General features: G+C 40.2%; 1 protein-coding gene across 1 annotated transcript; it reads left to right on the forward strand.

Annotated features, from left to right (window-relative positions):
* Positions 1–21: 21 nt before the first annotated feature.
* RBBP7 (RB binding protein 7, chromatin remodeling factor) lies at positions 22–8,659 on the forward strand. Its single transcript, XM_005426155.2, has 11 exons — positions 22–243; positions 1,998–2,140; positions 2,596–2,769; positions 3,078–3,193; positions 3,751–3,911; positions 4,814–4,940; positions 5,030–5,107; positions 5,673–5,749; positions 6,660–6,717; positions 7,230–7,340; positions 8,128–8,659. The coding sequence occupies exons 1-11, from the start codon at positions 185–187 to the stop codon at positions 8,185–8,187; spliced, it is 1,164 nt and encodes a 387-aa protein (XP_005426212.1). The 5' UTR covers positions 22–184; the 3' UTR covers positions 8,188–8,659.
* The last annotated feature ends 3,525 nt before the right edge of the window (positions 8,660–12,184 follow it).

The following is a 12,184-nucleotide window of genomic DNA, read 5'->3' on the forward strand; positions in this document are numbered from 1 at the left end:
CCCCGCTCCTGTCCCGTGCCCGCCCCGGTGGAGCCCCGGCCGGGGCTGCGGCCCCGTTCAGCCCCTCCACCCTGGCTTCATCCCTTCCCTTCCTGCAGCGCTGGAGGACACGGTGGAGGAGCGTGTCATCAGCGAGGAGTACAAGATCTGGAAGAAAAACAGCCCCTTCTTGTACGACCTGGTGATGACACAGGCCCTGGAGTGGCCCAGCCTCACGGTGCAGTGGCTGCCTCATGTCAGCAGGTGAGGCAGGGGAAGGTGCTGGGGAGGCGCTCGGCTCCTTTCCTGTTAACCGTGTGTGCTGAGTGCCTTGAGGATAAAAACCATGCAAGACGAGAGCAATTTGGGTTAGACTTCTCTTTGTTATCTTGTAGCTCTTTATTTTGCTTACAGGAAAAGGGTCACAAGTTGATACTTCACCGACGTCTAGATTAGCCTAGCAGGTGTTGTGAGGTGTGAACACAGAAATCTTTCTCAGTTTATTTCTAAATAAGAGATCTGGTGCTCATCTATAGTTAATTCTGATCGAGAAATCTATCTACTTAATTAGCTCATTCTTGAAGACTGATTTTGCTCATTTGCACTGTATATATTGTTCCATCCAAACTATAGTATCTGTAGTATAGTATAAGCTTGATATCTTTTAAGTCTGGACTTAAGAGAATATTCTAAAACTGGTTCTTTGCATCCTGGTTTTGTCCCTGGTTCATTGTTGAATTCATGTGTTTAAATTTCCCATTCTTCCACATCCCCCTGAAAAAAATTGTGGGTTCAGTTTTATTTCTTAAAGAATCATGAAGATGGGATACAATCTGTTCATGTGCCAACTACTACAGGACTTAAATTGTTGCAGTAACAACTCAGGGCTCCACTGAGGTTGTGGACAAGGACTGGTGTAATGTGGATTTTAGGTAGTTTTTAAAATACCTTGTGTGTGAGCTTCATACAGTTATCAGAGGATGGTCTCTTTCTTCTGTTAAGTTCCACTTTACATATGGAATGTTTTACACGTTGGTTAGGTGATCACTTCATTTGGGGTACCAGAATGTTTGGGGATGATGTTGAGAGATGTGAGCTAAATTGTCATGGCATGGAGAAAACGCAGTGGGGATTTGAGGGTGTGGAGCCCTTATGAGGAACACTTCTGCTTGCCTCGTATTTTGCAGATTGACTTAATATTCATTTTTAAACCTGGTATTTCCAATTATCCAGTGTCAAAATATGTAAGCCATTTAAGGCAAGGACTGCCTCTTTGTATGGCATCTGACATGATGGGACACCTGTTCCTGATGCAAGTAAGTGCATGTGCGTTGTGTTTCTTGTTTGGCTTTGTATTTTTTCCTCCTCTACATTTGGAAGTGGTGTAGTTTATGATTACCCAAATGGTTCTGGATTGCTTGGATTCAGGAAACATAATTAGTTTGTTGCATTCAAGAATGCAGAGGTTGCTTGGTTTTTACTGCTCAAATTTGTCCTTTCAGAGATGAATGGCACCATCCATCCAGCTGTTCACTTTTAACTAAATGTTGCATTCAAACACCAGAGGAGAAATTTGATTCTAGTTCAAATAAATGGTAAAAGCTCCTAAGAGAAGTAGCTAGAATAGGTTGCCACTTGTCTCCTCAAGATTTATGTTTTATGGAAAGGAGTATTGATTGTTTCCTAAATCAGTTCTGTGAGACTCTAGGGAAATTAGACCAAAGTAGGTATTGGTGTCCCCTTTAACTGCTGTGCAAGCTGTCCCTTTCAAGCCACAGTGACAATGTTGACTGCCTTGTATTGTCACTCAAGCCTTACTGGTTGTGTCTTTGGCTGGCTCATGGCAGAATCCAGTTTGCTTTATTACACAGGGTTTGCACTAAAGGGAACGATCTCTTAGGGAGTGTTTCTTTTCTGGCTCCCTGAAGAGGTTTGCACCTTCAGGGTTATTGACACAAGCTACAGAACTTCTGGAACTGAGCATGTGATTTTATTCCAACATTTATTATTCTAAACAGGCCAGAAGGAAAGGATTATGCTCTGTACTGGCTGATTTTGGGAACACACACATCTGATGAACAGAACCACCTCGTTGTTGCCAGAGTCCAGATTCCCAACAATTATCAGTTTGATTCTTTGAAGTCTGACAGTGAGAAAGGAGGTGGGTATGCAGCATTCTTAGGTTCTGTTTGAGCAGTATCATTACTGCTTTCAGTTTTTCTGATAATGATGTTTTAACTTTCTATTAAATATAAAAGTGGACAAATACTTATCAGTCCACACTCATTCTTGACAATTAAAAAGAAGAAAGTTTTTGTTTCAGAAGAGCTTAGGTAACATTGATATGCAATCCCTACTAGAATGTCTACCAGCTCTCAGTTGTGGTGAAAACTGGTACACATCTACCTCAAATAAAAACTAAAGCTCTGAAAGAGGATTCTAAATATCAGAAGTGTTAATGGTATTGTGTTACATGATGTGAGTCTTTCCTAGTCTTTGCTTGTGTTTAATAAGGCGCTACCATTGTTTCTTGGAGTAATGAAGATGCTGTGAAATGCCATTTCAGTAGACTGAAATAATGGATGGGATAAACTAATGTTTTTCTGACAACTGTAGAACTTGGTGACTTTGGATCTGTGACTGGCAAAATTGAGATGGAGGTTAAAATTAACCATGAGGGTGAAGTGAACCGTGCCCGTTACATGCCGCAGAATCCCTGCATCATCGCGACAAAAACGCCCTCTGCTGATGTGCTGGTGTTTGACTACACTAAACATCCTTCAAAACCAGGTGGGTCAGGCTCCTTGGAGCTAAGCAAAATGCCTCTTGTCATAGAGGGGTAAACTTGTGTTTAACTGTGATTGGGACAGAATTGCTGGGCTCTGGGATCCAAAGAAGAATGCCCATATCTTCAGTGACTTTAACTTCCTAGTTATACTCACTTTCATAAAAGAATCTTGGTAGAAACAGCACTCTCTGTAGAGGTTCATGTATGAAGTGTAATTATTGCAACAGAAACAAAGTTCTTGGGTGATAATGATGCTTCTATGAATTGATGTGTAAGGACATGCTAAGTGAAGGAATTTTCTATCTTTCAGACCCAAGTGGAGAGTGTAATCCTGAACTTAGATTAAGAGGACACCAGAAGGAAGGCTATGGCTTATCATGGAACTCAAATTTGAGTGGACATCTTCTCAGTGCATCAGATGATCATGTAAAAAAACACATCTTTTCCCCTATAAAAAAAGCCCAACTCCTAATTTATGCTCTAGTAGAAAATTGGAGAAAATCTGTCCTAATGCCAGCTGTGTATTGTTATGTGGGGATGCTTTCACATATTGTAATTACATTTCTAAAGGCTGTCAGTCGGTTTTAGGCTGTCATCAACCACAAGTTCTTTGTAAGGTTCTTGATGTAAGAACAGAATGTTTTTATAGTTGTCTGCTGGAAAAAAACCTTTAAACTGGATTAGGTCAAGACCATAAATTAGTAAGACTCTCAAAGATCAATAACTAATAGCTTATAAATTTCTTTGTGAACTTTAAAAGTGTAAATTGCTTTTGTGACCTTCTAAATAATCCTTGGGCCTTGAACTTGCAGAAAGCTGATTGATAACTTAGCTCTCATTTATGGCATAGTAAGTGTTCTTTTTCAGAAGCAGAGAACTGCTTCAGGAATGTTGTCTCTTTATATGTAGAGTGTGATTGATTATTTATTTGAAAGATAATACAATCAGAGCCTGCATTTCAATAGAATGTGGCTTATTTACAGACAGTGTGTTTATGGGATGTAAATGCTGGACCCAAAGAGGGCAAGATTGTTGATGCCAAAGCCATCTTTACTGGGCACTCTGCAGTAGTGGAGGATGTGGCATGGCACCTGCTCCATGAATCTCTCTTTGGATCTGTGGCAGATGATCAGAAGCTTATGATGTAAGTGAGGAGATTTTTGGGTAGGGCTTGCTGTGTCCTGCTGATGCCTTTCTTCAACCTAGAAATGAAACAAAACACATTTTTGAGATTATATTAGTATGGGAGGTTATATAAAAGTGGATCTTTATTGGGGGCCTCCCAGGCAGTTATGGAAAAATGTCCACAAAAGCCCACCCCCTATATGGGGGTGCATACAGTTTTATAAGTTTAGTAAATTAGCATAATTGACAGAAAAAGTACCAATTAGGAGGACAAGTGCTGATGCCATTACCCCCCAGGTCAAACTCCTTCTCTGGAGTGCCCCCCTTGGTACTGGCTGTACTTTGTTTGTGAAAATGTGTCTCCACAAGCTGTTTTCAACCTTGGTAGCCAGGGAGAGCCAAGATAGGACTGGGGCCCTTGGAATATGTTTTGTCTTTCTGCCTAGGGAAAGGCCATGGAAAACTAACCACTAATACAATAGGCTACAAATGTATGTGTTAAGAATACAGAGAATGTATAAAAGAAAAAAGGTAAAACCAAGTCAGCATCACTGTCACTGGACCTAGTCTACAGCACTTGGATAAAAAAAAGGTCTGAATTTTGGAGTGATTTCATGTAGCTCTTTGTGGCAATCAGCTACAGTGATGGTGCAGATTCACTGAAATCTACATGCCATTTAGTGTGTTCACATCACTTGAAAAGAGGATGTAACTAATATGTATGTCAGCTTCATGGTGCAAGCTGTTCATGTACAACAGACACAAAATACTGAAGGTTTTGGAATGAATGCTGTAGCTTCGGAGTTGAGTTTAGTAATAAAAGCTGTAGTGAAAAAAAACTTCCCATAAAAACTTAAGTTTGTTTGCTTTCCCTCTTTCCTCCCTCCCCCCAACCCTTCCCCAAACCCTTCACTGCCACAGTTGGGACACAAGATCTAATGCCACGTCCAAGCCAAGTCACTCAGTAGATGCTCACACAGCCGAGGTCAACTGTCTGTCCTTCAATCCCTACAGCGAGTTCATTCTGGCAACTGGCTCTGCTGACAAGGTTTTCACTTGTGTGTACTTTACATTCCTGAGCAGTGCAGATGAAAGCCATCATAGTAAAACCAATTTCTTGTTGCTTGTGTCTCCCAGACGGTGGCTCTGTGGGATCTTCGAAACTTAAAGCTGAAACTCCATTCTCTTGAGTCTCACAAGGATGAGATTTTTCAGGTGGGTAAACTACTTACAACCTGTAGAAACAAACCCAAGAAGAGTACTGACTTGGACAAGAACATGGAGATTTGTGTTCTTGCAACACAAATAAATCTGTTGAAACAAAATTCACTATGTTGAGTCTGACAATTACAAACAGTACCATGTAGTTTATTTCTACCTTTCCCCACTTGACTTTGAAGCAAATAGTCAACAACTTAATGCTAAAAAGATACTGGCTATCACTAAGTACAAGTAGAAGATTTCTCTAAAATTATGTGCTGTAGAGAGGATTTGGATTCAAATCTAATTTTGTGAACTTTGCCTATTTAATTAGGTGCAAGTAACGGATTTTTGGACAGATTTCATGAAATATTGTAAATCTATAATAGTAAAATAATTTTGTCTGTTCGGTATGAGAAATCTTAAGACTAAAACAGTTTGTTTGAGCTACTGAATATCCTCTGTGCTGGAAGAAACCTATTTACAGAGTATAGTTAAAAATTAGTGGCCAGGGTGCTGGTTATTCAGGATATGCTTTGGAAATCAGTAACTGCTCCCTGAAGTTGTTTCCTTTCAATAGGTTTACTGGTCTCCTCATAATGAAACCATTCTTGCTTCAAGTGGTACCGATCGTCGCCTGAACGTGTGGGATCTAAGGTGAGGAACAATTCCTTTCTGGTGGTATATGTGAACAGATGGTTAAAAAAGGCTGCAGGCCTGCATTATTTGGCAGGTTTGATGTGTGCTGTTCTCCAGCTTTCCTTGCCTACCTCAGGTCTGGTCTTCTGGGTATAAATAGAAACAGCACAGTACATCTAAAGTTACTTCTCCATCAGGGTTTCTTGTTAATAGTGTTGTTTTCTGTTGTCCACTTGTTGCCTAGATTCAAAAGACAAAACTTGCAACAGTGTTAACATGGTAGGATAAAAAGCAGTTCTCTAATGAAAGCTTTCAGGTGCACAAATATGGCTATATGGCTATGTGTGACAAAGGATTTCTGCAATTTTTCAAAGGTTAGTTAATTAGTTTACCTAGCACGTACATCCAATATGAGATCAATTGGCTCAGTAAAACACCCTTGGGTCTGCTCCTTTGGAGTTGGTCCATGAGTTTCTTTGCCCTGTTTCTTGTTATGTCTCTCAGCTTCTGGTGGAAAACAGGATGTCCTTGTCAGAAATTCTGTTCTTAAAATAAGACTAAACAGAATTTCAGGAATGTGTTAGAAAGGTTTAATTAATTATTCTAAAATGTGAGTGAGGGCAGGAAAAGTACTAGAAATCATACAAATATATATTAAAAATCTACAAAGCTACAAGTATGAAAAAGGCTAAAAATCTTTAGGCATCACATCAGTAAGTGATTTTTGCGTCCATGGGCTTCACAAGTTAAGACTCCATTTCAGTAATGACAGTGCCAGGCAGCTGATGTTTTATACCTGGTGCTTATAGATATTTCACAGTGAGAAACACAAATTGCAAATATGGGAAACAGGCCAGGAACTGTTCAGTTAAGCTGACAGAGAATGCAACTGTCATTTTATTAAAAAGTATAAACTACTTTCTTGCAGTAAAATTGGAGAAGAGCAGTCTGCAGAAGATGCAGAAGATGGGCCTCCTGAGCTGCTGGTACCCTTTTGTTCAGGTTTCAGTGTGCTGACATGCTGTGTGGCAGTGGGATGTCTTGTCACTGTGCTGCTAAAACTGCAGCTGTTCATAAATCTTTTCACCTCCCTGGTTTCCAGTCCATTGGTTTAATTTGCTGTAGGCTTCCTCTCTTCAGTTCTGAAGATTTCCCCATGTCTTGTGTGACTCTAAGTACTGTTAGAGATAATCAGAATGAAATATGGTTGGATTTCACAGCCCAGCCCTGTGTGAAGAGAGACCATTTTGAGGATGTCAGTTGTTGCTGTAATAGTAGGAACTGTTATCTCAAATGCTGTCCCAGCAACTGCATCTGTGTCCATAAGGAGCAAATGGAAGCACTCAAACACCTTCCTTATGTCTGTTGGGAATCTCTAGTAGCAGGGTTTTCTTTGGGTAGTCGTTAGCATGATGAATTTAACTTAAGAATCCTGGGTTTAAAGAGATTTATCTAGAGTTGAAATGGCTTACTGGAGCTTGTGGGGTTTTTTTAACAGTTTATTCATGGAGGACACACTGCCAAAATTTCAGACTTCAGTTGGAATCCTAATGAGCCTTGGGTAATCTGTTCTGTATCAGAGGACAACATAATGCAGATATGGCAGATGGTGAGTGTCACAACAGCTCTTGAGTTACTCTAAAGCTTGTTGTATAAATGAAACTGAAAAGGCTTGTTCTTCTTGGGGCAGCTTGTGCCTTCAAGGACTGAAAGTTGTCTGTGCCATATACTTCTTGATCTAATCAAAAAGTGTAAGACTTTAAAAAGAAAACCAAGACTGAAACAACTTGAATAAAAGCAACTGCTAGTTAATTCTTGATTCCAAGTTCTAGGTACTAATTAACATTAAGATTTATTCTTAACAAAGCAGTTGCAAACTTATATCCAGTATTAGCCAAGACTTACTCTTGCCCCCCACCTCCCCCATATGTTGGATGTAAAGCAGGATGCCTTTTAACTCCCCAGTTAGTTCATACTACTTTGCATTACAGGAAATTGATCAGCTATCTTAGAAATGTGGAATAAAGTAATTTGGGACAGACTGAAATGTGTGTCACTGGTCAGGCTTCTTCTTTTAGTACCTGCTCTTGTTTGGTGTGTTTAGACTGTGGTTGAAATAATTCCAAATAAAATGTTCATAATAGGGCTGGTGGTTAAGTGGCTACTGCTTTTGCTGTTGAAATGGAGCGGTGTAAGAAGGCAGCTCTCAAAATGTAGCCACTGTGTCCACATTTCTAAATTTGGCACCCCTTTAAGAAAGGGCAGGGAGAAAATCCCTTCAAGAAGGGGATGATGGTTGTGCCACCTTGGTGTTATTGAGGGTTTTTTCTAGATGAAGTGTAGAAGATTGTTTAAAAACAATTGTGTGTATCACTTGTAATGTTTTGTGTCTTCAGGCAGAAAACATTTACAGTGATGAAGAACCAGATATAACAGCAGCTGAACTGGAAGCTTAAGGAATGTAACTTTTCTTATTTAAGGAACTTCAGGGAATGACATAGTAATGTAATTTGACTACTGTATACATAAAATAAAGCCCTGAAAAAAATGTGCAAAATCAAATACCAAAGAGCCCCACAATTACTGGGCAGAAGCCTTGCATCAAAACAGAAATATTCTTAATTGGATTAAGCAAAAAGCTTGTATAATCAAGTTGTCATGGGATACCCTTGGTTCTGTGGGCACTTTGAGCTGTTGTATACTGTACAGCAGTTAGCTTTAGAGAAAATAAGAATGACTTAATGTCTATGTCTATATTTTCAAATAAACTTTGTGTGTTCATGTAAATAAAATGGTCAAATCCTCACTTTTCATACATAGAAACTGTATAAAAAATACCCTTTTGTATTAATATGTAAAAAGAGCTTTTCCCTTTTACACACCACTTTTGGATTGGTCTTGCATAAATAAAATCTATTTTAAAAAGTGTTTGGTGTGTTAAATGTCCACTGGCATAAGATGAATGCCTTCTTGCATTCAATAATGGAATAGGATTTAATTGCTGTCTGGTGATAAAGTTATGTATTTTTTAGTTTATAACTTAGCCCACAATTAAAAATCTGTGAAGATTAGAGTTGTTCTCATGCAAAAAACCATTGGAATTCATATTCACAAAGGGCATGGGTATAGGAGGAGGTTTAGGGAATCCAGGGGGAAGAGCCAGTAGGTCTCCTGTCAAGTTCAAGTACAAATCTTGAGCAGACTCAAGTAACTTGGGTTTGGGTGATTAGTGGTTGGATTTTATCTGTTTGTGTTGGTGGGTTTGATGTGTTAGTGTGTTGTGGGGGGTTTTTTTGGGTGGTGGTAAAAGCACTGTCATTTATAATTTTCTTAAGTGTCAAGGTGCCAGTGCCCTCTCAGTGAATTGGCATCACCTGTGTTTGGTTAGAGCCTTCCTGATGCATTTTTTACTTAAGTGAGGTAATTGGGTAGTTGTCTAAAATACATCAGTATCTGAACAAATAATAGACAAACACACAGTTTGCTTCTAAACCTTGGATTGACTGAAAAGCTCAAGAATTTTGCCTGTATAGAAGCAAAATTTCTTCATATTTATCATGGATCTACAGACAGGTGACGGATTACGTTGGGAGCTGTCAGACAAGTGTAAATGAAGTTTATAGCTCTTAGCTACTTAACACCTTACTCAAATTAATTACTGGCTGTCCTGATCTTTCTGTTCAAGCTGAAAAAAAAAAGATGATAGTGGTGACCAATACTGACATGGTGATACCTTGCTCTCCACTCCACTGGAACTGTAAGAAAGCAGACAACTGGACTCAAGCTGTGTATCTGAAGCTGCCTGTGCTGGCCTGGCTGGGATGGAGTGCTTGTCCATCTGAGCAGTGCTGGGCTGCTGGGGACTGTGGTTTGGATTTATGGCTGGAATGCTGCTGGTAAGGAAGCTGTGCTTTGGTGCTTGCTGGGCAGTGCTTGCACACTGCAGGGAAGGGGCATGGGCTGGGGAGCAGACGTAGCTGGGACAGCTGACCCCAATGGCCAAAGGGATATTCCTTACTTTAGGCCATGCTCAGCAATAAAGTGGGTGAGGAAGGTGAAGAGGGCCTTCCCTGGTGGCCATTGCTTGGATGGTGGCAGGGCATTGACCTGTGTCAGGGAGGGGGCAAGTGCTTTTATTCTCCCTCACCCACTTCTGGAATTCCTCCAACTGTACCCAGATTTTCTTCCTGTTCTCTCCCCAGCCTTCTGGGGAATCTCAAGTGACAGCACATGATAAGCATTAAACACTGAATTCAGAGGTGGTTTATGGTCAGGCCCTACATTCTTTTGGCAATCATTCTGACACACACAGCTCTTGAAAAGCAGGAAATGAAGATGTCAATGGCCCAGCTTTCTGGCAAAACAGAAATACTTCCCTGAGATCATGGTGGTGGATCCTCTTGGTACAGATAGAACATGACCCCTTCCTGCTGCTGGTCCTCTTCAGTGCTCACTTCAAGGAGACCTCCTGGCTGCAGAGCACAGCTCATCCCTAGAATTGGTGATGCCAGCTTTGTGTGCGAAATATGGTTGGGGTTGTTCAACAAGCACTATGGCAGAGTGGTCTTTTATTGCTAATAAAGCCAAGGACCACTACTGTTGTGCATCACAAATTTCTGCTCCCACTTTTCCCCAAGAATGGGATGGTTTGCATCACTAACTCCTCTGAAGATAAACTTGACAGAAGTATTTGTGAGGAGCTGCAAGGCATTAAGTGTAACTGATACTGAAATATTTTGGAAGACTGATATCTATACAACAACAAACCTGAGTGTGTGTAACATTCCTGCATTTTGCTTCAGTGTGGCAAAAAGCAAGTTTGGGTTTTTCCTTTACTGTGTAGGAAGAACTGTATTTGCTTTTATTGTAAAATGCAAGACCCTTGAGAACCTTAACTGTGTGATAACAGGTAATTTTTGCTGTGTAGCTGCAGTTTATGCCATTATCCATACTATACTTTATTGTCTTCCATGTGTATGTGATGCTTCTTCAGCACTTTCAGCTGTAAACTCTCTACAGGGAACAAGGATTTAAGTCAAACACCCAGTCTGACCTATTGCTTTATGGCTGCTGAGCTGTTTGGTGGGGTAGAGTCTTCATAATTCTTTCAACATCAACTTTTGTCTTGTGAATTTCAAACCCAAACCCAGTTTAAGCAGAATCAAGCATGGATAACAATGTTTTGAGAGTTCAACTATTCTTCCCCTTTAAAAGGCAATGGATAAAACATCAACAGTGCATAAAATCCATATTCTGGAGAAAAGGGTTAGGAAAAGAGTCAGTAACCACCCAGCAGGAAACAGCAGATGCACACAGCCAGCAAAAGCTTTGATGAAAAGGATTTATAAAACAGGCAGCATGACCAAGATCAAATGGTTTTATATGAATACAGGCATAAAGGGTAGAAACCAACCAAACAACTCCAACAAATTACATGGATTAAATACCAGTAGCATCATGGACTTGGCAGAACTGAGGTAGTTATTTTGATGCTTAACACCAGGACATAAATCTGGTAGAAGTGATAGTGAACTACATCAATATGGACTATTTGCCACATGGCTGTATTCAGATACATTTTAAAAATGAGTGACTTAAATTCATTTTCTCAGCTTGAAATAGCACGAGATATAACAGAGTATTTAAATTTGTAAAGGCTCTAAGAGGTTACTTTCTTGAAGTAGAGCTGTAGGAGCAGTGTTCTTGGCATAGCCTGGAATTACACAAAGGCCTGCTTCAAGTGTCCCAGTCCATGAGACAAGTACAGCCCAGATCCCTGTTTGAACAAGAAATCCAAAACAACATGCAACCCCAAAGCTAAAACATAACAAACACTTCTAAAGGAAATTAAAATAAATTCTTCAGGCACCACAGTATTCTTAAATTACTTTAAAGTTCAGGCTCAATGGGTGCCAGACTCAGCAAGGTCTGTAAAAGCTAGCACAGTCAGATGAGGCTGACTTAGGCTCTTAGAAGGAAACACAACCTTCCTTCAAGAAGAAATAGCTCAACAAGAAGAAAAACGGTGGAATTATCAAAATTTAAATGTAAAACTTAACCCCCAACCAAACAAAACCAAACCAGAAAGGAACAAAAAGTATCTGTGAGGATTAACTTTGTAAAGGCCTAAACCCAGGTATCTCTGCCAACATCAAACACAGGTGCCTGAAGGGCTCAGAATGCAGCTGGTGAAAAAGGTTCTCCCCTCAGACCCACTCTTCACTAGGATAAATACAGCTCAAATGTGTGTGCACGTCTCCAAGTGCATTAGCAGGAGAGACTTAGCACTTGATTGAAAAAAGGAAAAAGCCAAATTCCCCAGCTATTAACTGCGACCAAATTTCCCTCTAGCAAAAGCTTGCAAATCTGACCAGTTTTTGTTTTAGGAAGACTGGGGAGATCCAAGGAAATAATACCAGATTTGACCTCTGTACCAGCATGCACTGGAAGAAA

Source organism: Geospiza fortis, unplaced genomic scaffold (genome assembly GCF_000277835.1).
Source record: "Geospiza fortis unplaced genomic scaffold, GeoFor_1.0 scaffold285, whole genome shotgun sequence".
NCBI classification, from domain to species: domain Eukaryota; kingdom Metazoa; phylum Chordata; class Aves; order Passeriformes; family Thraupidae; genus Geospiza; species Geospiza fortis.